General features: G+C 38.4%; 1 protein-coding gene across 2 annotated transcripts in view; it reads right to left on the reverse strand.

Annotated features, from left to right (window-relative positions):
- LOC139700899 (protein qui-1) overlaps positions 1–27,412 on the reverse strand; it is a 687,057-nt gene that overhangs the window by 287,786 nt on the left and 371,859 nt on the right. For both annotated transcript variants that reach the window (XM_071599348.1, XM_071599346.1), the window contains exons 3-4: positions 4,779–5,059; positions 2,477–2,556 (exon numbers count right to left, since the gene is read on the reverse strand). In XM_071599348.1, the coding sequence (XP_071455449.1) occupies positions 2,477–2,556; positions 4,779–4,884 (186 nt within the window). In that variant the 5' untranslated portion in view covers positions 4,885–5,059. The remainder of the gene's footprint in view (positions 1–2,476; positions 2,557–4,778; positions 5,060–27,412) is intronic.

Consider the following 27,412-nt stretch of genomic DNA (forward strand, 5'->3'; position numbering starts at 1 on the left):
ATCTGAACGCCTCGCAAAAATTTGATGCGTTCTTCTTATCGTCTTTATGATTTAGACCTACACGTTTTCCTGTTCAGCAATGAGAAGAAACACTTCTTGCAGAACATTTTTCATCATTAGAAGTAGTGTTTCAATTTTTAGGGACTATCAGAAAATGGCTTGAACGCGTCTTTGAACGCAAAATAATTAGGCGGAACAAGACCATTAGATCCATCGATGACAACGGTGAGAAGTACGATTTCAAGTTATATTGCATAATTAATGGTACTAGTAAAGTTTTCAAAATAAGATATTATATGTCTTGGTTGAACTAATCTCGTACATATATTCATGAAATATTAGCCAAATGGTGGCTGCGCATTTTAAGATCTCTCGGCTTTCAATTCAAACTATTTTTTTTGCTTAAAACCTATTTTCATCAATATTTTAATGCATCTCCTAACTTTTTTATTCTCATGATTGGTTGGGGGATAATGCATAATTCTATTTGCTCGGACTATATTTCCAAGCCAGTCTCTTCATCTTCGTTTAATAGCTAAACCACATAACCTCAACGATCTGCTTCATATACGTCTTATAAAAATCTTCTGCAAATTTTTGGGCAGACATATTATTTAAAAGCCGTAAAACGTTGAGTGTAACAACAGCACAGCGTGGAACTCTTCGTGACTTTGTGTAATTTAAAGAGGTAATGAGGACAGCATAAGAGAAACAGCATAAGAAAAATCAACGCTTTGCAAAATATCGAGAAAAATACTGATCAATATAAAAAATTTAGAAGGAATCAAATGAATTTCCAAAAATAATTGATCTGTTTATTCTCCCACAAACCATAATATACTAATCATTTGAAAATCGGAAATACCAACCTCAACCATTCAAAACTATCCAAAACATACGTCATATGCCAAACCACTCAACTATCCAAAACATACGTCTTTCCGCTTGATGTCCCTCAAACTTATCGATAACATCTTCATCCCCGGAAGAGCTTAGAGCCCTGAAGCTACCTGATAAAATTGTGAAGGAATGAAACTCGATTCGTATGTGTTCAGAAAATGTATGAAAGAGTTTTTAAGGTGATGATAATCTAAAACAATTTCACCATTGAGTTCATTTCAGAGGGAGACCCAGTAAAAATACACGAACCGTAATTGTAATAATATTTTATTTCTTTGCTGAATGGTTATAAAAAATGTTATTTTCTTCTTGATTTAGGGCCTACATTTATTTCACTTTCAAATTTGAATTCATGCCTAGAATGAATGTCTTACTCCGCTGAGCCGTTGATCCAATAACCAATCTTTCCAGTGCTTCTCGCGAATCCTATCGGGAGATTCGGGCGCCCCGAGTCCTATCGTGGGCGCCCCCTCACCACGTCTCTCGAACCTAATATGTTACCGTCAACAGGTGGCCCTCGATCTGCGGTCCACGGGAGAGAAGGAGCACTTTCCTCGTGCGTTCGCGGACAAGTAGTGGTAAAATATCGCATTTATTTCAAATGCCCACCTCAATCTCTCAGATAGGTTCGATACTGCAGGCGTTAGAAGAATATGATTTGCTCTTATCCTCCTCCCTGGAATCAGTTGGCGAAAGTTGAAACTGTGAATTAACGCTTCCAAAGCCTCTCCAAATGATTAAGCTGGCCGAATTTCGGGAAATCTGGATTTTAATGCATTTAACATATCATATTTATCCCTTAAGCTTGTCGATTTTTTTCGTCAGGAGACAGTACTCGTAAAAACATTCAACTCCAGCTCAATATCAACTGAAAGTGCTAGAAACAACTATGAGCAATATTTGATAAAATAGATAAGTTTGCTTACATTTACCCTATAACGTAATTTGGAGAAATTTGGAGAAACAACTATGAGCAATATTTGATAAAATAGATAAGTTTGCTTTCATTTACCCTATAACGTAATTTGGAGAAATTCGGAAGTCAAAATGGTATCTGAAATATTTGTATATGTTTTTCGTACAACCAATCCAATTAAAAATCACCTTGTCTTTTGCCAGGCAGAGAGAAAAAATAAAATGATGATGCTGGGATTGAATACTTTCACCTTTCACTGCCCACCTACTCCCGCGCATTATATTTTCAACTCAACAGCGTCTCCGCACTTCCAACCGAGGACTAATTAAAAAGAAAAAAAAACAGTGAGAAGGAATAAAACCCATTCTCCATTTTTCTTTCCATTCCGCGCAGAGAAAATGAAAATGATGAAATATTTTTTCCCCAATTATTTCCACCTTGCCACGCCATCACTCAAATTCTTCCCACTTCGTTATTTTTCACCCGCGGGGAGTGGCTGAGCGTCGCCGGCGCATTGAAAAGGATGATGATTTTGATGGTGCGGCCGTGGGGATGGATTGTGCGGGAGACGACGACAAATGGAGGGAGATGGGAGCAGCGGTGAGAGAGTTATCCTGGACGGCCGCCTGAATTTGAGCGATAAATGAAAGCAGAACTCACCTCTATTCCCGTGTGCTCGTATTCCGCCTGCAGCTCCGGTCCAATCACCTCCAGGAGCTGGCGACGTTCCTCGGCCAAATCTGTGGAGGGAGAGAAATATTTGGCATCCTTTATTTTCTTCTCGATTGAACAAGCTTTCGCTAATCTTCCCATTGTCTTTTCAACCGATTAACTTGTCGGTTTAAAAGACGATAGAGTTGACTTGAAGGGAAAGGCAAACTCGTGTTTATGGAACGGTCCACGGCTTAAGCATCGCCTGAGGGATGGGTGTAGCACACACTCTGTTATTTAGACGAGTAAGGTGAGAGACGAACAACTTGCAGGCATAACTGAGACTCAAAAGAAGTAAAATAGCAGAAATATAAAAGCTGAAAATTTTAAATAAAGTTAAGTTCATTTCATTTCATAAGGCCTTTGCTTCACCGTCATTACATGGTACAGAAGAGGAACATTAGAGTGGAAAATTGATTCGCTTTGACCGGGATTCGAACCCGTATCCCTCAATGTTCGTACAAGTGTTTTAGCTTGAAAAGCTATCCAGGCGTCCCTACTATCGAGTTTCAAATCCCGGTCAAGGCGAATGATTTTTTCACTCTGAAATTGTTGCATTGTAATGCACATTTAGCGGATGAAACCCATAATAGTTACTGCCTTGCCATCTCCCGCAGTTTCTTGGAATTTGAAATAAAAATAACAATCAGGAATCGCCATTTTACGAGCACGTTCCTGTTCGAGTTAGAAAGAATAGAAAGGGAAGTCTACAAAGATTCTGAGTGATAACAGAATTAAAAATGGATTTTTAAATTATTAAAATTAATTGAGTGGCCATCAAAATGAGACTTAAAAATCGTGGGAGATATTTTGATTTCACGAAGCAGTGACGAATTTATTTTCTTAAAGTGTAGCATATGGAAAGCATTTCTTTCCAGTAAATAATTTGACTGGTTTTCCAGTAAGTAATTTCAACGGGAAAACGTTGAGAGGCCTTCTAAACATGTTTCAATAATTTTCAAAATGTCTTTGAGTCTTCAATAGAGTTTTTTGAGTACAGTTATTCAAAGGTACAACCTACACTGAGCATCGCGAAATATTGTTTTGGATGTATATTTTTTAAAGAGTAAATGAACTAATCCAAAGGAACTTTATGTTTATACCCTTTTCCTACTTGTAACTCTGTCGCTGACACAACAAAACCGTTAAATAATGAATTATCTGTCTCCCTGATAAATTTTCCTCAGTTGGACACGGCACTAAATGCATTTACACCTTTCCTCAGAAAAAAACTCGGAAATCACAAATCGTGTGCAGCGTGGGTACCGTAAATTCTTTCCAACCAAACTAAAGAGCATGGAATATTGCCTGGCCGAGTGTTTTTGGATCTTTTTAGAACTTCTTGATCACGAAATTTACTGTTGAAACCTTGCATCTGACGAGTACTTCCTCTTCTTGCGCCGAAAACAATGGGTTGGTGGTAACCGGTTTGTCGACGACAAGGACCGCAAAAACCGCCGTTGTCAACTGGTTCAAATTCCAGGCGTTGAGCTTTTGACGGAATAAAGAAGCTGATGCGGCGTTTCGAAAAGTGCTAAGAGGTGAACGGCGATTGTTTGGAAAATTACATTTTTAAGAAAGTAAAACTGTCAATAAAAATTTTCCTGACAAACATATTTTTTTATCGATCACACGTCCCTTACTTTTTGAAACGGTCCCGTACACTGCTTTATTGAGAGTTTGTCTCATCATGATAATGCAAATACCTATATGTTGTTTCATGAACTGCTAATGGGGAAACTGTTGTGCTTAAAATAATGCACCAAACAGAAATGTATTCATTTGGAACAATCTGGGGAGGAAATTGCAAAACACTTTTACTATTTTTGTTACATAAAATGATACGGAGGGTATTTGTGTGGTTGAAAACTTCTTATTCTTCACTTGCATACATTTTGTAACCTTATATCGTGACCTTATCCATATGACCTTGCTTTACAGTACTCTTTTGTGAGCCTAAGTTCCAAGTATCCTTCTTATATTGTGAAAACCTCCATGAGTTTAGATTTATAGCAGCGTTATGGATTGTTTTCTCAGTATACAATATATTTGAAGGGTGTGTGTGCATGAATTCTCATCGTATTGCCCGTTGAATGTGAGCTTCATTATTATCAGTAATAACTGGCACTTTAATAGCAGTAATAATGAAAATGTGCTTGCGATTTGGAGGGAACTTACCCATGTCAGGATCAGCTCTAGGCAACTGTTTGGAATGAGGATAAACTGCGGCCTTTTCGCCCTATTGACTTACCATTTCTTGTGGACGCGACGAAGATTTTGACGACCCTAGGTGCCGGCCATCTTGATGCCTTCAGGCTCCCCCTGAGAACCTCCTGGAGCATTTCCTCCACTTCCATGGCTGATTTCTTTTCTAAGGCCTCCTTTCTCGTCGAAATATAATCCGTTTCCTCCCACCCAGGGGCGAGTTTGCGGGGATGTCCGTCGGAGGGTCACTGCCAGGGGATGGGGAGGGTCGGAGAGGGCAGAGGGGGGTCCTCCCCTACCCCTCACCCCCTCTCCACACGCACCGGTCTGTGGACGAGAGAGAGAAAAAACGGAGTTATTGATTGCCATGTATCTCCAGAAGACACTGTATCAGCTATTTTTCAATGGTGAATTTTACTAGCCACACCCCAAAAAATATTCTTGGGTGTTCTTCCTTCAGATTGTTGGGAAATGACACAAAGCAAAGATAAAGACCATGTAAACTTATCTATCAAAGAGATGACTTCAACCCTTATTTGGCTATTTAATGCAGAATAAAACTAAAGCTATGAAAAACTTAATGTAACTTTTAAACTCCTGCGCCCCATGCACAAGCGTTTAAATTAGAAGCATATTGACAAACGTAGGTGCCGGTCTATATCGTATCGTTTGAAATAATAAAATGAAACGCATCCTCAATCTGCTAACGCGTGTTTTTTTTATTCTTATGCTGATTAATTTCCTAGCCAACTTCAATGAAATTATAAAGTTGCCCAAATATGTTCAAACAACGTATTTATCAAGCCATTTAATATTATATCAAAACTTTGAAAACAAATTTCACAATTAAAATAGAAAATTCTTGCAGGGTTGAAAATTGGAAATTCTTCACACTAACTTTTACATAAATGAATTGACTGAAGGTATAAATGTAATTTAACTTGGCATATACAGGTAAGTGGCAAGAGATTTTTGGGAACATTGATGCGAAAACGAATTAATAGTAATTTAACGTATTAATATTGGCTCTGCTGTTTAAATTAGGAGTTTGATTAATAAAGACGATGCACTTTTTCCTTCCCTAAAAGCACTCTGACGGATATCTGACGCTACAATAAGCTTTTATTTAATTCTGCATGACTTTCCCCCATTCATTACGTCCATTATGCATATCCTTCTCCTATCCTTTTCTTGCAATCCCGATGTTCTCCTCACAGTAGTATATTGCGTTAAAGTTTTTTAAAGCTCTCAAATATTTTTTAAAAAAGTCAAAATCTATCAAATCTTCTGTTGAAGCACAGAAAATTCTCTTGAACTAGTTATAATTCATGCGTCTGAAAGTATTTTAAAGAAAAATTCTTGATAAGTACTCAGAAAAGGAGACAGGATGAATCAGTAAATAAGGAGTCATTTATGACAAATTTTGATTGACTAGAGACTATAATGGGACAGCTATTCAAATTAATACACCATATTGCACTATAACGCATAGAAATTTTGTAGGGTATCAAAAGCACTATGGGTTTGAGGATGTTGGTGTATTTTAACCGTAATTCCTCAGAGAGTAAATTGTTCACACCATTTTGATTATATTGCAACATTAGCCGTATTTTGATCTAACGTGGGTAAGGAACTTATTCCATCAGATTCAATTTCAATGTCATTACTGCATCAGAACAAATCGAGTAAAGGAATCGCAGAGCACTAGCATAATGCCGGACTGCAACACTTCCTTATATAGCCTCTACTTAGGTAGATTAACCATTAAAATTTCCCAAATGAGGGGTATTATTTTAGCAAATATCTTAAAGCCATTGAAATTTGGCAATTGAATCGGTCTTGTAAGGATATCTCCAGTTAAATTTATGAATTTTACCATTTAAAGAAAGACAAAGGACGAAGTTAAATTAGGAGGATACGGATGACAAGTAACTGCATCAAGAAACGGTGAGGAAATAGGTATGAGAACATTAGCTGAACAAAGTAGCCTGAATTTCACCGAGTATAATACAACCGCTGCACTAGGTAAAGTCAGATGATACTTAACGAAAGAAGTTTCTTATAAAAATTTTAATCTCAATAAAAAATAAAAAAATTGTTAGCCAAAACTTTCTTACTTGAACATTAAACAAGGCGCATTTAATATGGATTAGTATTTTAATACTGTTTTAAATAGAGAAGATGCCTATAGCCATGGTATTCGACCCACTGAAATGAAATATAATAACACAACAAAGGACAATACATGCTCTTATTTAGTTAGGAGAAAATCAAAAATTGGTTTAATAAGGTAAAAGGACTAATAGGCTCTTGGTATTAGATCTTTATTTCAGTTTGAAAGTCGAATTTCAATCTTTACAGATTAAAAACTTTTGGGAATTTTTTATTACATTTTAAATTATGTAAAATAATAAGTTAATATTAAAATAATAGATAAATGAAGCTTAGTAAATGCTTCAATAACCAAATCAAACCTTTAGCGATCCGTAATATGGCATTCAAATTGTCGAATAATCAAGCGATCGCAAATTGAACACATTTAGTTTAATTTAAAAGCACTTATATGTGGTCTTGAGTCTACTACACCCATACATTTACAAAGTTCACGCTATTTCTATTTAATGAATATATATATATATATATATATATATATATATATATATATATATATATATATATAAATTTTTTTTGTGAACCATTTCTGAAAGAATTCTTCTCCTGTATATTTATCTTTGCCAGGAAGGGCACATTTGAAATATGATTTTAAAATACTAGTCTCAGCCTATGATTCGTATAAAATTAGAAATAGAGAGTAGTTATTAATAACTACGGTGGGCGATCAGTCAGCGAAAATTTTCCACTCTGAAATAAAACAGGCTCTCAAGTTTAAGAGCTAGTATTATAGCCCTCATATTAATTCTGGAGTTTATTCTGTGCTAACAATTGTAGACGAGTTGGTAGCAAACTTATTGCAAACATATCTACACCTTCGCAAAGGTATTGAATTTATGATCTTAGTCTTATTTAAATGAAAGTTTATTTTATCGAATTAAAAATAGTATAGCTTCATTCATATATTTTTTGAATATGTATTTGAATATTAATGGCTTATGTTCGTCCCTTTCCTGGAAATTTTCAGGTCCTAACCTCTGCCAAAGTTTCCAATTAATGCATTCCTAAAAGGATTTATGATTAAACATTAAGAAGGGGAGGTTTTGATGCCCATGGAATGAGTAAATAATATACAGAATTCATGAGGGGCCGAGATGAAAATGAGATTGGAGATGAAAGAGAAAATATGACATCAATATAGGAAAAATGTTATCCATTTGAAAAAAATGATGTTCATGCGTAACTAGGTGACATTATTCAAAGATAGTGCGGGAGATGCCGCGACAGTTACTTTTAACGGAGTCATTCACTAATAATTCGCATTAAAATGCAACATTTTTGAATTGTAAATGTCTTTTGTCCTCACCACAAACCCGGTCAATGCTATTTATTTTAACGATTTGAAAATGTCGTGCTGGAGATGAAATAAATGTCATTTTGAAAGCAATGATCCCAGGAAAATGTGTGTATAGAGCCTAAACGTAGAAACAGTCGTCTATGCAAATAAATAGCTTTCTTGCCGTAAATATGCAAACATACTTCATATGATTTTATATCGACTTTTAATGTGAAACCTATTGCATAGTTAATGGAAATGCTGTTGTTATGCAGACCGGATGTCATAATTCAATCTGAGTCGCTGGCTTAAGTTTGATAGTGCTAACCGCATTGTATTTCTACGCATTTAATATCTACATTACAATACGAGGTCTTTTCAAAAAGTATCACGAATATTGAACTCTCGTGGGTTACGTACAGGGTTCGTCCGGAAAATAAGTGTACTGATTTTTTCCCGCCGCTTCAGGCGCGCCCAGCACCGCTCTGACGGGCTGCGAATGAAGGGAGGAGTGTTGGCAAGCGACGCTGAAAAAGGCAGTCGGCTCTGAGCTGTGGTGTAGTGAGGAGCTCTGTTAACGCGAACCTCCACGCTCGACCCACGTCACGGAACGCGATGCCGACGTTTTTGGAGCAGCGTTATTCCATCAAATTTGCGGTAAAGCTTGGGAAATCGTCTACCGAAACTGTCGGTATGATTAACCAGGCTTACCATTCAGGCAGTCAGCCATGTCCAGAAACATGATCTTTCGGTGGCACAAGATGTTCGTGGAGGGCAGAGAAGAGGTCGACGACGAACCACGGCCTGGACGCCCATCAACGACACTCACCGACGAAAATGTGCGAAAAGTTCGCGATGTACTGAACTCTGATCGTCGTCTTAGTGTTCGGATGATAGCAGAGCAGTGTAATGTGCCAAAAACAATAGTGCACGAGATTATTAAGGAGCAATTACAGATGCAAAAATTTGTGCAAAGTTGGTGCCGAAAGTGCTCGGTGATGATCAAAGATTCAATCGTTTGGAAATCGCGACACAACTTGCGGATCACTGCAAAAATGATCCACATTTTTTAGAGAACGTTGTTTCGGGTGACGAGACGTGGATCTTTGAGTACGACCCGGAGTCGAAGAGACAAAGTGCGGAGTGGCACACCCAATCATCACCCCGTCAAAAGAAAGCTCGCATGAGCAAATCTCGGATCAAGGCGATGCTCATTGTCTTTTTTGACAAAAAGGGAGTCGTCCACTACGAATTTGTACCTGAACGACAAGCTGTAAATGCTACATTTTACGTCCAAGTGCTCGACAGGCTTCGAAAACGAGTAGCCCGCGTCCGGCCAGCGATCAAAAACATCTGGCGGCTGCATCACGACAATGCGCCGTCTCACACCGCGCTTGTCGTGTCGGACTTCTTCTACATCTACATCTACATCATACCCCGCAAGCCGCCGCAAGGGCGTGTGGCGGGGGGTGTTAGGTCACCAACCGTAAAAAGGAAAAATACCACATGCAAAAAAACAACACGGAAAATTACACCCACAGCAGCGCACACCCTCATGCAAAAATCCCTTCATCCAATACTCATGCAAACACATATACCGCAAAACAACTAAAAAACTGCACCCCATGATGCAGCACGAAAGCCATCCTACAACACGGAAGCCAGGACACAACAAGCAAGAAATTGAAACACCACATGAAAATGCACCACGAAACACTCTACCCCCAAAGAGTCTCTAAAAGGCAGGGAATGCGACCCAACGTTGCAGGTAGCAGGAATTTGCCCCCGCGGAGAGGGACGAGGGATTGAAAGGGAAACTTAAAAACAGATGAGCAGAACACGAATGAGGACATTCGGAAAGAATGGGTTGTGATAACAAAACACATAAGGTTAGTGGAAGAGCATGCATTTAAATACAACTAATTATTTTTTAGACGCTGAGGGTGGCAAGTGGAATTTTTGCTATCTATAACCCTGCAGTTGCTATCCCGTATTGTCCGTGGGAAGAAGGAGTCCTTGAGTCGGCTAGTTCTGGCATCTATTTCCCGAATTTTATATGCATGATCCAAGCGACCAATGTATGTAGGAGTACGAATAATTTGCGAGACCTCGGTGCTGAAACATGCGGATCTATATTTATTTAATAATTTAAATCTTGCATTGAATCGTCTCTCAGCCAATGATTCCCACCCCAAATCCATGAGCATTTCGGTGACGCTTTGCGTTTTATCGTAGGAATTTTTTACAAAACGGGCTGCCCGGCGTTGAACCTTCTCAATTTCCCGAATGAGACTTCTTGGCCAAGCACGGCGTGGCAACGCTGCCGCACCCGCCCTACAGCCCGGACTTGGCACCACCGGACTTCTTTCTGTTCCCGAAGATAAAGAGGAGTTTGAAAGGAACGCGATACGGGACTTTGGACGCCGTCAAAGAGGCCGTGACGACGTGTCTTCGAGAGGTTCCCGATGATGCCTTCGCGGGAGCGTTCCAGGAATGGGAACGCCGCTGGAACAAGTGTATCGACTCACAAGGGTCCTATTTTGAGGAATATTAGCTTAAGATATGTAAAAGTGTAATAATTTTTTTTTCCTGAGCTCAGTACACTTATTTTCCGGACGAACCCTGTATACTTGATTTTCGATTTTTCTTGCATGTCGATTTTCGGTTTCCGCTACTACTGAGATGCCATCTATAAACTAGAGTATGTTGATTTTTTCTCCAATCACCTCGACTCCTTTGATACCCAATTCTCGTTTGTTTTATTACCTCTTATAGGTAAACGTTGAATATTGCTGGTGAGTCTTTTTACTAGTTTGTTAGTCATCTTGCTATTTCCCTTTTTCATATGGTCATTGATTTCCTCGCAGCAACTTTCTACCCATTCTTCCTTTGCCTTTTTGCACTCTCATATGAACTAGTCCCGCAAGTTTATAGCGGTCTTCTTCACTCTCATTTCTTGGATTCTGGTATTTTCTTCGTTCGTCAATGAAACCTAATTTGGGCTTTTATCCATGGCTTCTTAGATATTTCCGACGGTAAGGGTGGGACTTCACTCACCGGGACGGTTTATACTTGCCCGCTTGGGCAGTCAATGAACTTTTGTGTAGATATTTCCGCCTTACTCACAAGTAGCTCATCTGCAGCTTTGATAATTATATTCTCCATTTCTTTCCATCGACCGTCAGAGCTGGTATTTTCATTATTTCCTTCTATTTCCATTTCGATGGCCGTGGGGAACTATTATCTTCCGCTCTTTTCTTCCAGTAACTTTGTTTTCCATCTGAGTTGTTGTGTTTCTTTCTTCAGCTTCTTGTATCGCAGTCTTTGGTCCATGATAATCACGTTGTGATCGCTACTTATATCGACGACAGGGTAGCTCTTACACTTCTTAAGTTGGTTCTTGTATATCCTGCTGATAGAGATATAGTCAATTTAGTATGGTGCTTTGTATCCAGGCATCTTCCATGTGTATCTTCTTCTCGGATGTTGATGGAAGATCGTATTTGTCACAACCATGTTTTCAGCGTAGTAGAATTCTGTCAGTCTCACTCCCGCGGCGTTTCGTTTTCCCAATCTGAAGAAACTGAGGCTACTTCCTTCTCGTCCCTCGCCAACCACAGCGTTCCAATCTCTCATCTTTATGAGGTTTTCCTTCCATTTTACTGCTCGTAGAACCTCTTCCAGTTTTTCGTATACTTCCTCTATTTCCTAATCTGAATAATGAACGTCGGCATGTATCATGCCAGATTGATATTATTTTCCTGACCCATTCTTTCGTGAGCATACTCCTGCAATTTTCCAGTCATCCCCCGAGTGTATGACCCTGTAGCCGTCGCTCCAGAAGTCTTTCGCCCCCGACCACTTACGAGGTTCATCCGGAAAGTAGTACCCGTTCGTGCCGCATGAAGTGCTGACGACGCGAGTAGCCGCTGGACGAGGTCAGATAGCTTCAGTGGCTTGTCTGCCTTCTCTGAGCCAAGTTGCGTGACGCTAGCATTGCCTGTGTTGTTTCTGTGATTGTTTACAATGTTTAAAAAAATTGAGAACGCCGCCAGTTGTGAAGTGAGGGCAGTGATTAAATTCCTCAATGCAAGAAACGTTCGCCCATGTGATATTCATCGCCAATTAACGGAGGTGTATGGAGACAATGTAATGGACGAGTCGTCTGTTCGGCGGTGGTGTCGCAACTTCAACATGGGGAGGGGGAACACACACGACGATGAGCGTTCGGAGAGACCGTCTGTCATTACAGACCAACTGGTGAGCTCAGTTGACGAATTCGTGAGGAACGATCGGCGCGTCACAATTGATGACATCTGTGAGCATTTTCCCAATGTTTCTCGAACAATTGTTCATGAAATTGTTAAACACCATCTGCATTATGCAAAAATTTGTGCAAGATGGGTCCCTCGCGTATCTCAATGAGCTGGCGGCGAAGGACTATGCAGCAGGAATACAGAAACTTGTCACACGTTATGACAAATGCCTTAATTTGCTTGGAGATTATGTTGAGAAGTAGTTTAAAGTATCCTCTTTCAAATAAAATTTTTTATGTTTGTTAATATTTACTTTTGTGTCTTTATTTCACGAACGGGTACTACTTTCCGGATGACCCTCGTAGTTTGGCTCAATCCCAGGATTTATATACCCAGCATATCCATCTCCATCATTGCATTTTCAAATATCACACACACCCCATACGACCTAACTTTCCATGTTCCTATTCTGTATTTATCCACCTTGACTGAAGTTCCCCTCTCAGTAGTCTCCACCCGGAGATACGAATGGGGAACTAGTTCACCTCTGGAATATTTTACCGGGAGGGAGGTCATCTTGTCGTATTTGAATGCGAGGCTGCATATTTTAGGGAGAATAATGCGGTCACGTTATGCGGCCGATATTGTGCACTTCACTCTCACTTGTAGCTGTGGCAGTTGATGCCGGGCCGACCCACTCCGTCTGCGCCACCAGTGCTTTATGGTGATATTACTGCCTTTCACAATGGGTTCAGGGTTTGTATTTTTTCTGTCAATATGTAGTTGACTCTTTCCGAAAAATTATTAATTCCGAAGCTGAAAATTATTCATTTTTTCTTGACTAAAAATTTAAGCCGGTCATGGAAATCGAATCAGCGACCTTTATATCCACAGTAGGACGCGCTACCTCTGGTTTACTCCTGTCCCACATTTATTTCAATGATATTTTAATATTAGTTTATCGATGCTCACATTTCAGTATCAAGTAGTAGTTTTTAGGGTAGGTGACCGTAATTTAAGGCCATTTGCGCCTATAGGGATGGATGGGACTAGAGGAAGGATGGAGAGAATCTTAACGAAAGGTACCAAGAGGTCCGCAGTGTAACGTCCCATTCGACGGATTGCGTACTCACTCAACGTGCCCTCCACAAAGCACCTCAAGTAGGGATCGAGATACCACTGAAAAATATTTGTTGTCTCCAGCATTCAAATCCAGTTCAGTTTTAAATAATAAAAAATATTACTGACGTAGGTCACATCCAGAATCGGAATATATTGCGCTGGACTTGGAAAAATAAAAATATTGCTAAAAAGAAAATAAATCGAACTAACTAGTCGATGAGCACCACGTAACAGTAGAAAAAACCTTTAAACAGTTACAAAATACTGCCTTAATACTAAAATTCAATATGGCATGTTTCAAAGATGATGAATCATAATTCTGTCCATTAAGCATCAGTCTAATATACTATTTATCTGCAAATGAAATGGTAAATTCATTTTAATGATGTAATAACTGTAACTTGTTCGCATATTGAACTGTAAATTAAGTATTAGCTGTCAATCCAAAGACAAAATTTGTATAAAGGTAAACGTATAATGCAGGGAAAATATTTTATTTCTTATTTCATCTCACTATTGATCGGTCACATACAGAACAATTTAATTCATCAACGGCTCTCCTGCAAAGTCCTACCCTCCTCCTCCCTCTTCCATTACACACTCCTTTCACTACGTTTCCATGGTCTAATTTTTATTCACTTAATAAGTGGAGCACACCTTTTACATTTCGAATGAGACTTTTAGAGTCAAAATACGCGCGTTTTACAAGCGAGTAAATAGGACACTAAGTGAATCGGAAGTTAGGTGCGGCTATTTATTTCCCCATAGAAAAAAGAAAAACACACCCTTCACGACGCTCGGGAGACTGAGGAAAGCTAATTTATTTCCCTCCTCTAATCCGCCCACGCCCTTCAAAAAAAAAACAATAAAAGAAAGAAAGGAGGGTGGAGGGCCCTTTTGGTGATGAAACCTAGCGTGATGCAACGGCCGTGCCTCCGACCAACCCCGGATGACATATGAATTAGGGCAGGGTAACGCGCAGCCATTAGCCGAAACACTCTCATCCCCCCACCATTCCTCTGATCGACCCCTCATCCCCCACCCCCAGACCGCCGGTGGAAATCGCAGCCGCGGTCGAAAGGGGCGGCGTGAAGGGGAGGCTGTGGGGCAGGAGGAGGCGGCGGGGGGGGGGGGGGGGGGCTCGCCGAGTCACGCCAACCTATTAGCGAAAGCAATCTCGTCCCTCGCGACCACTCTTCTTCCCTCCCCACCGCTCCCTTTTCCCAGCCATCCTCCCTCGCCTCCACCTCCCCCAGAAGTCTCCAAAGAACTAAGGTCACCGACACACCCCAGGGGGGAAGGGGACGGTAATTCGGAGATCCCCAGGGGGCTCACGGACCGAAGAAATAATCTCGAAGGAAATAATAGATGGGAATCAGGTTTCTGGCGGTTGAAGGTACACCGTCGGAGAGGGCTCATGTCGAAATCCCGTGAGCGATCTTTTTCAGCAGTTCGTATGCCAGTTAAATCCCGCAATGCAAGTACTTCAATTGCAGTACTCTTCCCCCTTGATCGAAGGCTAATCAGTGAGCACTTTAAATTTTATCTGTGAGGGAAGGATTGCTTGCCCTCAACTCTTTCTTGCTTCCAAAAAAAAAACTTCACTTAATTTCACCCCGAGCAGAGTAAAATCACCTCAGCAGTCAACCGTCAAGATTGAAACTGGTTTGAAATATTCATTAAACTCTTACAGATTTACATTGTACTCTTCGGTTGGCTGGCTAACTTAATTAATCCATCGAATGAAAGAGAGGACTGGCTTTTCTACAGAATTTATTTGGTTTGGTAGAAATTTCTATCTGTTGTTGCCGTATCACAGCGTAACTCGTTGTACCAAACCAAATGAATTCTGTGGAAAAGTATTTTCTCTCTTTCATTTGATGGATTTACAAAACTTCCATGAATTGAAGTCTGAACCTGTAAGATTTATTTAATTTAATAAAGGCACAAAATTTATATTGTCATTGGAAGATACTCTGCAAATAAACATGGACTGTTTTTTTATAATATGACACAAAAATATCAAGGCCATGATATATTTTATAAATATTTTAGATGATATGTTATCATGTTTTGACAATGTATCAAATATTTTTCTCATACTAAGTTTTATTGTGACCACGAAAAGCATTACTTCATATGGATTCCCTTATGTTTATAATAACTCATGAGAAAATTTAATTTGATTTTGATACAACTTTATTTAAAATAGGAACTCACAGATCCAAATGGGTCTCTCCAGAGTTCCCCCGGAGTGTGTATTAAAATGCGGTTTTAATTTACTTTAAAAAAAAATTGGAATTTTTGACAATTCCAGTTAATCGGGACCGAACGAAGAACTATTATATCTACCGGACCACTCCATTCATAAAATAGTCTGTTTCGAGAGATCTTTATTTTTGACAACTATTTCACACGGCAACATAAAACTTCACCTGTATTGTGCCATATGTCAAAATATTGTAATAATATTGGGGTGGTAGTAACTTTAACCAATTAAAAAGCGGACGATTAAAACTTTCTTGACCTGAAAGATATAGAGATGAAGTTAGGATTCATCTTTGTGAAAAAAAGACTTGAGAGAATACAATAAGTGATTCAATGGTTAATAATCTTTCAAGCCACTGGCAGTCGTGGAAAAAGAACGATTCAAAGTTGTATCAAGTCATCTTAGCAGTAATACTAGAAAAGAGTTGTCATATGTTAAAACAAACTAATTTAAGAACAAAGGAATTCTAAAAGTGGGACTCTAAATTAAAAGTATGATCACATTTTACATGCCTGTATATTTCATTCCAAAACTTTAATTTTTTACCGTATGAAACCAATTGTGGTAATATCAAATCGACTCAAAGAGGTTCTTAAACCCAATGCAAATATGAAAATGGAAAAGTTATATATGATAATTTTTATGTGCCTATTTCCAACTATTTCAAAGATTTACAATATTTTTATCTCAAAAAACACTCAGGAATCACCGGAAGCTGATACTCAAAATCATATGGACGAAAAATATTATTAGGGTTCTTCACTCAAGAAAACTTTTTTAAGTAAAAGAAAACAGACGGAGCGGGGAGATAGAAACGGAGATACTAATCTAAGAAATCGTTAGAGGTCTCTTAGTCACGCCCTGAAAAACTAGGGTGTGTCTAAGAGATCAATGAAAGTTTTCAAATAACAAATCGCCGCGGCATTTATGAGTTACATCTCTCTGCCGCGTTTATCCCATTGCCGTTAAACGTGTTGGTGCAAAAGTTTTAGGGTGGGAAGTATTATCCGATTACAGCTGCTTGTTTGCTTGCCCCAGAGCTTACAAACACAACAGATATCATGACAGCTGACGGCATAAATGCCACAACAGTCCTCCCATAACCACTTTCACTTTCGATATTGATCTATCTTCATTACCAAGGATTGTATTTTTTAATGACTGGGACGAGATATTCATCAATATATGCCCTGTGGACGACGGACCCTCACTGCCATGGGAACCGTAGTATATGGGTGTAAAGACCCAAGTCCTCGTTCGAGTGTAATTAGAGAAGGAAGCATGCCATGGCCTCTCAAATTACATATATCCTACGAATTTCTTGTGAAGGCTTCCGCGGTGAGCAGCAATTGAAGAGTAAAATCTTCCGGGATTTACTACTCTACGGTACATATTTGCTGGGACAACAGTTTCGCTGGCATTGCAGTTGACATTTTCAGGTTAGACGTGCTTGATGCTGAGTTGGATTTTTAGGTTTGATTTCCGTAATAATATTGTATAATAGTTGAAAAAAGAATAAATAAAGTTTGAACAAATCAACAAAACATAAAGTATATCTTGTTTTTGGAGAAGCTGGAATTCGGAGTGGAATACCAATTAAGGAAAGGTGCTAAGAAAATTAAGTGCTGACTCGATTTAAATAATTATTTTGCTAGGCAAATATTTCCGTGAAACGTTTACCTAGATTTTCACGGTGAAAAGTGCCTGAATTATCCGCATTAGATTGCAGTCTCTAAGGGTATCGGAGTTACCGAGTTCTTAAATATATAACCGAAACATTTGCATTACAAGCAAACCATATGTCCAACGGCCATACTACGTTGAAAATACCGGTTCTCGTCAGATTACCGAAGTTAAGCTTTGTCAGTCCCGGATAAAGTACTTGAATGGGTGGCAGTGCTGTTCAGTTTACAGCTTATCAAACACAATCCACTTGAAACAAGACCGCACTATAATTTTTACTAGTTCATCCCTATTTAAGTTTCGTCTACCAATACACAACCGTGATTTTAGAAGCAATTATAAAATTTTTGCAGTTTCCTTGCAGCTTGTGGTCAATCCTAAATTGATTAAATAAGTGACGATGAGTTCAACCAAGTAAACATCTCTGTTATCAGTTCACGGGGATTTATTTGGTAAATCACTCGATCTCTCCTCTCACTGCTACACTCAGAGAGCTCGTAGCAGTGTTTGAGGCGGGGGGTCAGCGGGAGGGTGGCGGGTGGATTCGACCCTGGAAGTTCCCACGTCACTCCGCTTCCCTGCCGATGGATTAATCAACGGATTTAATGATCTTACGCGGAGAAAGAAAAAATCCCGTGAAAATGAATGATTGTGTCGGTGTAGGGGAGAGCATGGTAACATTGACTGTCTTTTTTTCACTACGCGCATTCTCCACCTTTAGCTTTTTTCCTTGATCTGGAAAATGTGATCGGTGGAAGTCATAGGAGATACTGAAGACCCACCCAGCCTTCTGTTATGTACTCCGTGTCGCCGGGATAATAGTTTAATTACAGATCACACCTGAATCGGACCAACCCTAAAAACACCAACTTCAATACCGCTGGAACAATCGTATTAAAAAGCCGTTACTTTCCGCTGCTCAATTGGAAAGCTAGAGAAAGTCCCAAAAACATCGTACAATAGAGGAGACAGTTAGGCGCTCTCCAGTGCCAGGAAACGCGTTTCCGGCCAAATAGTATCCAAGGAGACGGTAACGCAACTGGTCAATCACCCAAGAAGACGAGTATTCAATTGGTGGCACTTTCAATCAGAGTGCACCACAGCATATGATATATATATATATATATATATATATATATATATATATGCATATATATATATATATATATATATATATATATATATATATATATATATATATATATATATATATATATATATATATATATATCAAATCGATAAAAACCAGCTACTGCACCATCTTTAAATTTAAGAATCAATCACTCCAAAATTCAATGAGGCTTTGACCTAAAACGGGTCTGTCGAGAAGTTTTTTCAGAAAACCTGTGAGATAAATTATTTCATTTTTCATAACGTATTTTTGCCCAACTCAATAAGCTTTTAAATCTTCAAGCATCTAAACAGCACTGGCACGGTCTGGGTGAGTTTTTTGCCAGTCTCCCGCGACTCTTGGACGAATTTCGAATCGTAGAGGTCTCATTATACAACGATGAGACGATTGATAAACTTGCTTATGTAAATGAGAGATGCATCCACCTTTTTACTACGCAATATAATCGAATATGAACATCCTATAACGAGTATTTGTTTGTTTTCCCTACCTGTTGGAAATAGCGAATTGTGGTGCCTTGGTGAATGATGGTGGTGGTAGATGTCCGTTGAGAATTAAATTAGTGGGTACCACGAAACCAGCCATATACTTCTTATATAAATGAAAGGCATCATCTTTCAAAGCACCCCATTTCCCTATTTTGATGCAAGTATTCCATGCGCTCCCTCCGAGTGTATTTTTTCATAATAATCATCTGAGATAAGTTAAAACTGTAAGAAAGATCGTAATTACTTATTCCGTATATTTTCCTTCTTGTTGCAAAAATGTAGCTTGTTCGCACATATATACACGTGCGTGGCTTTGTACTATACACGTGTCACAACTTGGTGGTAGGAGAAATCAAATATTTTAAATATACTCAGCCAAATTATATTCTGAAACAAATTGAAGCGGCTGCGTCCATCGCTCACATCAAGAAAAACAGTGTCTCGATTTCATTGCAGAGAGTGGCACCATTCAATTGAGGTACTTCACGCATATCTAAGTTGATATGAGAAAGACGCTGCCTCTTGTGCCTTCGCAGCTGGAAACTTGCCTTGAGAGACGACTGGTTCCAGTTACGAGAAAACAAGGCCCTCCTCTATTTTATTCCATTCAATTAAGACTCGTCCTGATGAATTACTCCCCGCGCACAACGCCTCCCCCCTGTCTGCTTATGAAGGAAGGGTGGATGTGGGCGGGGGGAGAAGAAGGGGTCCACGATGAACGTAAGCGGACGACAATTTCCGATATCCGAACATGGAAACGCATTACCGCGTCTTTCTGACTTTCTATCAACTTCCTCGGGAAGAGGATCCACAAGCTCCTCCCCACTCCTTCATCCCACCCATTGCCTTCCGAGCGCCACTTATGAAGAAAGAGAAGCAGCAACTTCCCTCCTTCACTGGCCTTTCAGCCGCTGACAAGAAAGCTATTTCAGGAAACATTATCATCGGAGAGGTGTTTTCGAAAGAAAAAATAAATAAATGAACGATAAGGCATCGGAAATCGAAGACTCGAAAAAGCAGTGTGCTAAGGCGCTCCATCGGAGTCTTTTCCCAGGTCTTCTTCACAGTATTTCAAAGGTAACTCCTTCTACTTCGATATTAAGCAGCTCGTAGCAATAATTTTAGACACCCAAGATCTTCAGTAAGATTCGTGCCTGATGAGCTTTTAGTAAAAACTATTTTTAATGGCCTTATACGTAAAGGAAATAATATAGTCCCCCTTGGCTTGACTGAAAATCAACTTAAGCTATATATATATATATATATATATATATATATATATATATATATATATATATATATTTATATATATATATATATATATATATATATATATATATATTTATATATATATGTATATATATATATATATATATATATATATATATATATATATATATATATATATCACTTTTGAAAGTCTCACGGACGTGAATAATAATGTATAACACTTAGCACTAGTGGACACAGACAAAAACACACAAAAAAGAGACTCACTATTTTTCGAATTTTTGGTGGTCGTGACCACCTTTATCAAGGAAGAGAGGGACAGAACTCAAGAGAGGGACAGTTCTGTCCCTCTCTTCCTTGATAAAGGTGGTCACGACCACCGAAAATTCGAAAAATAGTGAGTCTCTTTTTTGTGTGTTTTTGTCTGTGTCCACTAGTGCTAAGTGTTATACATTTTATATATATATATATATATATATATATATATATATATATATATATATATATATATTTCTGCATCTCCAAGGGGCTAACGATAGAGTCAAAAGAAAGGTGAATATTCTTATCCTCTCCTTTTTTACCTTTTACCCCTTCTTGACTTGTGGTGCTAGCCAACTAATTTCATTTTTACTTTGTTTAGAAAGGTAAACTGTTTACGGCTATTGGAGTTTCACATTTATTATATATTACTAGCCGTAAGAGCTCATTTCTATCAATGAACTGACCAATGATGACGCTGATAAATTAAGAACGCTGCTACAGTCACTCAATATTAATCACTCAGTATTTTTATATTATATTACTACTAAACTTGATTCCTTCATCAATTTCAGCTTAAATTGGAGTATACGAGCAAATCTTCATGGATTAAAATGGCAATAGCAGTATCTTATCCAAAGTACTCGACCGGATATCGAGGTTTCCGGGTTTGAATCCCAGAAACAGTGAATGATTTTTAACCTTTTAAATTGCTGAATTGCAATGCGCATTAGCAAATGACTCGGTTAAGAATTACTCTGGCGGTATCTACCGGCGTTTTTCCGGAATTCGAATAGTGTTTAAGCCTACATAATCGTTCCAAATCGTTTTAATAACCATTGAATTTCATTAGAAGTTATGGGCAGGTCTTTTGTAATACTAGAAACACTCAATTACAAATATATTTTTGGAGAACCTGCCAAAATACGAGGGCCATCCGGAAAGTAGTACCCGTTCGTGCCGCATGAAGTGCTGACGACGCGAGTAGCCGCTGGACGAGGTCAGATAGCTTCAGTGGCTTGTCTGCCTTCTCTGAGCCAAGTTGCGTGACGCTAGGATTGCCTGTGTTGTTTCTGTGATTGTTTACAATGTTTAAAAAAATTGAGAACGCCGCCAGTTGTGAAGTGAGGGCAGTGATTAAATTCCTCAATGCAAGAAACGTTCGCCCATGTGATATTCATCGCCAATTAAAGGAGGTGTATGGAGACAATGTAATGGACGAGTCGTCTGTTCGGCGGTGGTGTCGCAACTTCAACATGGGGAGGGGGAACACACACGACGATGAGCGTTCGGGGAGACCGTCTGTCATTACAGACCAACTGGTGAGCTCAGTTGACGAATTCGTGAGGAACGATCGGCGCGTCACAATTGATGACATCTGTGAGCATTTTCCCAATGTTTCTCGAACAATTGTTCATGAAATTGTTAAACACCATCTGCATTATGCAAAAATTTGTGCAAGATGGGTCCCTCGCGTATCTCAATGAGCTGGCGGCGAAGGACTATGCAGCAGGAATACAGAAACTTGTCACACGTTATGACAAATGCCTTAATTTGCTTGGAGATTATGTTGAGAAGTAGTTTAAAGTATCCTCTTTCAAATAAAATTTTTTATGTTTGTTAATATTTACTTTTGTGTCTTTATTTCACGAACGGGTACTACTTTCCGGATGACCCTCGTAGTAATACAGAATTAGGCCGCATAACTGTCTCTTTATTGATTTATATATGAAACAAAATGATCTCATCTCAATGGTCTCATCAGTTAAAATCTGAATACAAGCAGTTTTAAGTATCAATCCGATAACTTTCAATATGGGTTAGAAAATCATATACTTCGTGTATCTAACTTACAGTGATAAACTAAGGCATATACATCTACTAAATACACCACAAGCGACCACGAGGGTATGCGAAGGTTCGTATGCCATCAGATATATATGTAGAAATATCACTTCATGCATGCATTTGAATATATTTCAGCACATATACACTCGTGAATAGCTGAATATAAATGTGTGTATATATATATATATATATATATATATATATATATATATATATATATATATATATATATATCCATATATCTAAATGATGATATATATATATCCATATATCTAAATGATGATATATATATATATATATATATATATATATATGGGGGTTGATGACAGGGACGTTGAGTAAGGATATTAAGAAAAGACTCGTAAAAACTTTGATATGGAGCGTGGCTATGTACGGCGCGGAAACGTGGTCATTGAAGCAGGAGGATAGACGTAGACTGGAGGCTTTTGAAATGTAGGTGTGGAGAAGAATGGAGAAGGTGAAATGGAAAGAGAAGACAACAAATGAGGAAGTACTTGGTATGGTGGGCGAGGACAGGGGTTTGTTGGGAGAAATCCTATTGAGGCAGGAAAAGTGGATGAAGGGGGTAGTGACCAGCAGTGGGATGTTGAAGACTGTGATAGAGGGGAGAATGTTGGGCAAACGAGGAAAAGGAAGGAACAGTATAGGGGTGTTGGACGGGATGAAGGGAGGAAGGAAGTACACAGAGATGAAGAGGGACCTGATGTAGATGTTTTGCTAGTAGTCACAAAATACCTATTTAGGAGCTGCTTCCATCCAAAAACCTACCTTCACCGGTAGATTACCTAATAATAATAATAATATATATATATATATATATATATATATATATATATATATATATATAACGATTGTACGGAAAAACTCATACGAGCGGCACAATAATGGGCTGACACAACATAACACAATAGAAAAGAATAGACACATATAATATATATATATATACTACCTTGATCACAAAGTTCCCGGAATAACCACCGTGTGGCGCTCCCATCGTTCCGATTTGAGTTCTGTTTTTTTTGTTAAATTGGTACATCTGTTGTTGATATTCCCTTTAAATCTTAGTGTCATAACTTGACATTTGCAAAAGTTACGTAGCCAAGAGTACATCTATCTCTGTGTGTGTTGGCGATTTTTTACAATTTCAGAAATGGATTTAAATTTGCAACAACGAACTTGTATTAAATTTTGCGTAAAAAACGGATTTAGTGGCGCACGGACGTTGGAAATGTTGGAAAAGTGTTTCGGCAACGATTCTCTAAAAAAAACGGTCGTTTACCAGTGGCACGAGCGGTTCAGAAGTGGTCGTGAGTCAATCGAAGATGATGAACGCAGTGGCAGACCATCGACATCGAAAGTCGGTGAAAAAATTGATAAAGTAAAAGAAATGTTGGTCAATAACCGCAAATTAACCATCAGAGAAATAGCGGAGGACTTGAACATTGCCTATGGATCCGCCCAAGACATTGTGGTTAATGATTTGGGTTTCCGTCGTGTAGCATGCCAAAAGACCTCAATTTCATGCAAAAAAGAGACCGTGTTGACGTCGCAAAAGACATGATTTGCGAGGCTGAATCCGATCCCACATTCATCAAAAGGATCATTACTGGAGACGAGACGTGGGTTTATGAGTACGACACGCAATCCAGACATCAGGCAAGTGAATGGCGTTCACCAAATGAGCCGAGACCAAAAAAACCACGTCGTTTTCAGTCAAAAAAGAAGGCAATGCTGACGGTTTTCATGGATTACAACGGTGTAGTGCATCATGAATTTTTGCCAGAAGGCCAGACAGTAAACAAAGAGTATTATTTGGGCGTTATGAGACGTTTGCGTGAAGCAATTCGCCGAAAGAGACCAGAAATGTGGGCAGAAAACTCGTGGATTTTGCACCATGATAACGCACCGTCGCACAGTGCTATCATTATTCGTAATTTTTTGACGAAAAATGCAACAAATACCATCCAACAGCCACCGAATTCACCTGATTTGGCTCCCTGTGACTTCTTTCTGTTCAATCGAGTAAAAAAACCATTACGGGGAACGCGTTTTAGCAGCTGAGAGGAAGTAATGGAAAAATCGCAGGAAGCACTGATGGACATACCGAAAACCGAATATAAAAAATGTTTCGAGGATTGGATCAAGCGCTGGCATAAGTGTGTTGCAGTCGATGGGGATTACTTTGAAGGGGACAATATAGATTTAGATGAATAAACTTGTATTTTTAATTTTCTGAATAAATTCCGGGAAATTTTTGATCGAGGTAGTATATATTAATATTCTAATAATATATTAATAATCTAATCTATATATATATATATATATATATATATATATATATATATATATATATATACACACACATACATGTGTGTACATATACATATGTATAAGCATGTACGCATTAATGTATAAATATAAATAAATAAATATATATATATATATAACGCTTGATTCTTTCATTAAATTTTAGTTCTTTAGTTAATATACGATTTCATACGGGGATGCGGGGGATTGGCTAACGTACTCACTTCCCACCCAGTGAGCCCCAGTTGGAATCCCAGAGTGGGCAGATATTTTTCAGTGGAACCCGATCCCTACTTGAGGTGCTTTGTGTAGATGAACACCTTATTGAGTACGCCGTACGTCGGATGGGACGTTCAGCTGCAGACCCCTGGGCGCCTTCCATTAAGAGTACCCTACTGCCGACGCCAGATTTCTCTTTACCCTTCATCCTTTCATGTCCATCCCCAATGGCGTAAATGACTCCAGCTGTCGGTCACCTCCCATTATACTACTACTATATATCCCATAATACTACTACTATATACTAATATACTCCCATAATACTACTACTATATCTACTGCGGTTTCACACTTGTATTTGATTCTATTAAAATTGCGTATAATGCAAGGTAGGAATGAGTATTGAATCCGTCTTCGGCGGTGTCTATTTCTGTTATTTCATCCTAATGGTCAAATCTACCAATACAACGTGGTGCCATAATCCTCCCTCAAAGTTGCAAAAATATTAATTTGTCCTGCACCTTTGTAAAAGTATTTTCTGCTCCCTTCTCTCCAACCTACCCGCTCCGCTTTCTCTGTTTTTGAAGCAATTTTCAACAAACCAAGTGGTTTTCTCTAAGCTTTTTCCGTTTCCTTAACTAATCCGTGTTCTCTCAAGAAACCTGTCACTCATTCCAAATTCGGCCTAACTAAAGCCAGGTAACCGTTTTCTTCCTTTTTTTTATTTTCGTAGTATTTATCATCGCTACATTCTCCTAAAATTCGTCTCATGAAAACTCAACCTTTGAAAGGTGAGCCTTATCCTTTTTTGACGCTTTGATGGTAAAGTGAGGCAAAGATGATAGAGTAAGTATTTGACCTTTATGAAATCCTAAACACGCTTTATTTTATACTATCCATCAGGTTCATCTTTTACCTACCTCAATATATGCTACACATTCTTTTGTATTTAATTATGCCTGGCTCTCATGCCTCACACCGTTTTGTTTAAAAATCTATATCGGTAGATATTATCACGATGCTCGCCAATGTCCTCATTTCTCTAAAATCACTGCGCCATGTGCAAACATTCTGTGGTTGTTAGTAACGTAGAAACTCGAGTCTTTTATTTGCGTCAAGAATATTAGGGATTACAAAGCACATCCCTCAGAGATTCGTAAAGTTACATTTACCTATGATGAACTAAACCCATTGAGAAATAATTTTTATTGAAGGTTAGATAAAAAGTCTCAAATAAATGCAGTTGGTTCGTTAATACCTGATGGGTTACCATGATTAAGATGTTTATTAAAGTAATTTTTGTGAGGATAATATATTTGTTATAGGAGTAATGGGAAAGTTTCTTTACTTTTGACTGAACACTAAGTCCCATATGAGGCTCAATCAACACCCTTCTTACCGGTAAGATTAGCCGTTGTTTGCAAGATGACCATTGCCACTCTTCCCTATTACCTGACCAAGACCTTAACTCGTTGCACAATTCTAAACCAAACTGAAAGGACTTTTAAACCCTTATTAAAATGGTGATGCGTTTTCACTTGCTTGTCAGGGCAACGCATCTGTCCAACAAAGACTTAAAAACCCAACAGGAAATTTCAAAGGCGAGCATTTTCATTTGAGGTCGACACTTAAAAGGGAACAAAACCCACAAAAAGGTTTTGAAGACCTTCTGAGTACATCTTACCATAAAAGGTAAATCATAAGGAATATCATGACCACGTTGTCATTTAAAACACACTGCATTGTAATGGGACGCTGATATTCATCGTCAGTTTCCATAGTATTGAAGGGATTTACCATATAATGTGTCTGACGGTAGCTAAGATTATTATCATGTTTTGAAGAGACTTTTAATATAATTATATTTGTCGAAAATATCTCAAAGGCTAAAAATGCGAGGAAAAAATACGGTAGCAAAATAATTATTCAGATATTTATTGAATTTCCTCTACCATTGAAATCTCATTTTAATGTATATATCTTCATAACTCTTACATTTAATTGATTTGTATTTTATGAACAGATAATAGCGAGGTCGCTATGAAATGTATAATATTTACATGCTAGATCTACCATTAACTTAATCCATAAATATCTATGAAAAATGAACATTTTCAACAAAAATAAATAATTTTGATAGTACTTCATAGCAAATAAAACTCAGTGCATTGTTACATAAGTCCAGATATCCCTTCTTTGACAATTAAAAAAAATTGCATTGAAAATATAAAAATACAATTCCAGATTTAATTTACTGTGTAATCCTTATTTTACTGAAAGTAAACTACACATATGGTTATTAATTCGAAGACCATATGGTAGCAATTAATGAATTTATTTAAGTTAAGTTAATTCAAACTGGTAAATTTTCCAGCATAATATGCTTTAAGATCTGATGA

Source organism: Hetaerina americana, unplaced genomic scaffold, assembly GCF_022747635.1.
Source record: "Hetaerina americana unplaced genomic scaffold, ioHetAmer1.1.p SCAF_11, whole genome shotgun sequence".
Lineage (NCBI taxonomy): Eukaryota > Metazoa > Arthropoda > Insecta > Odonata > Calopterygidae > Hetaerina > Hetaerina americana.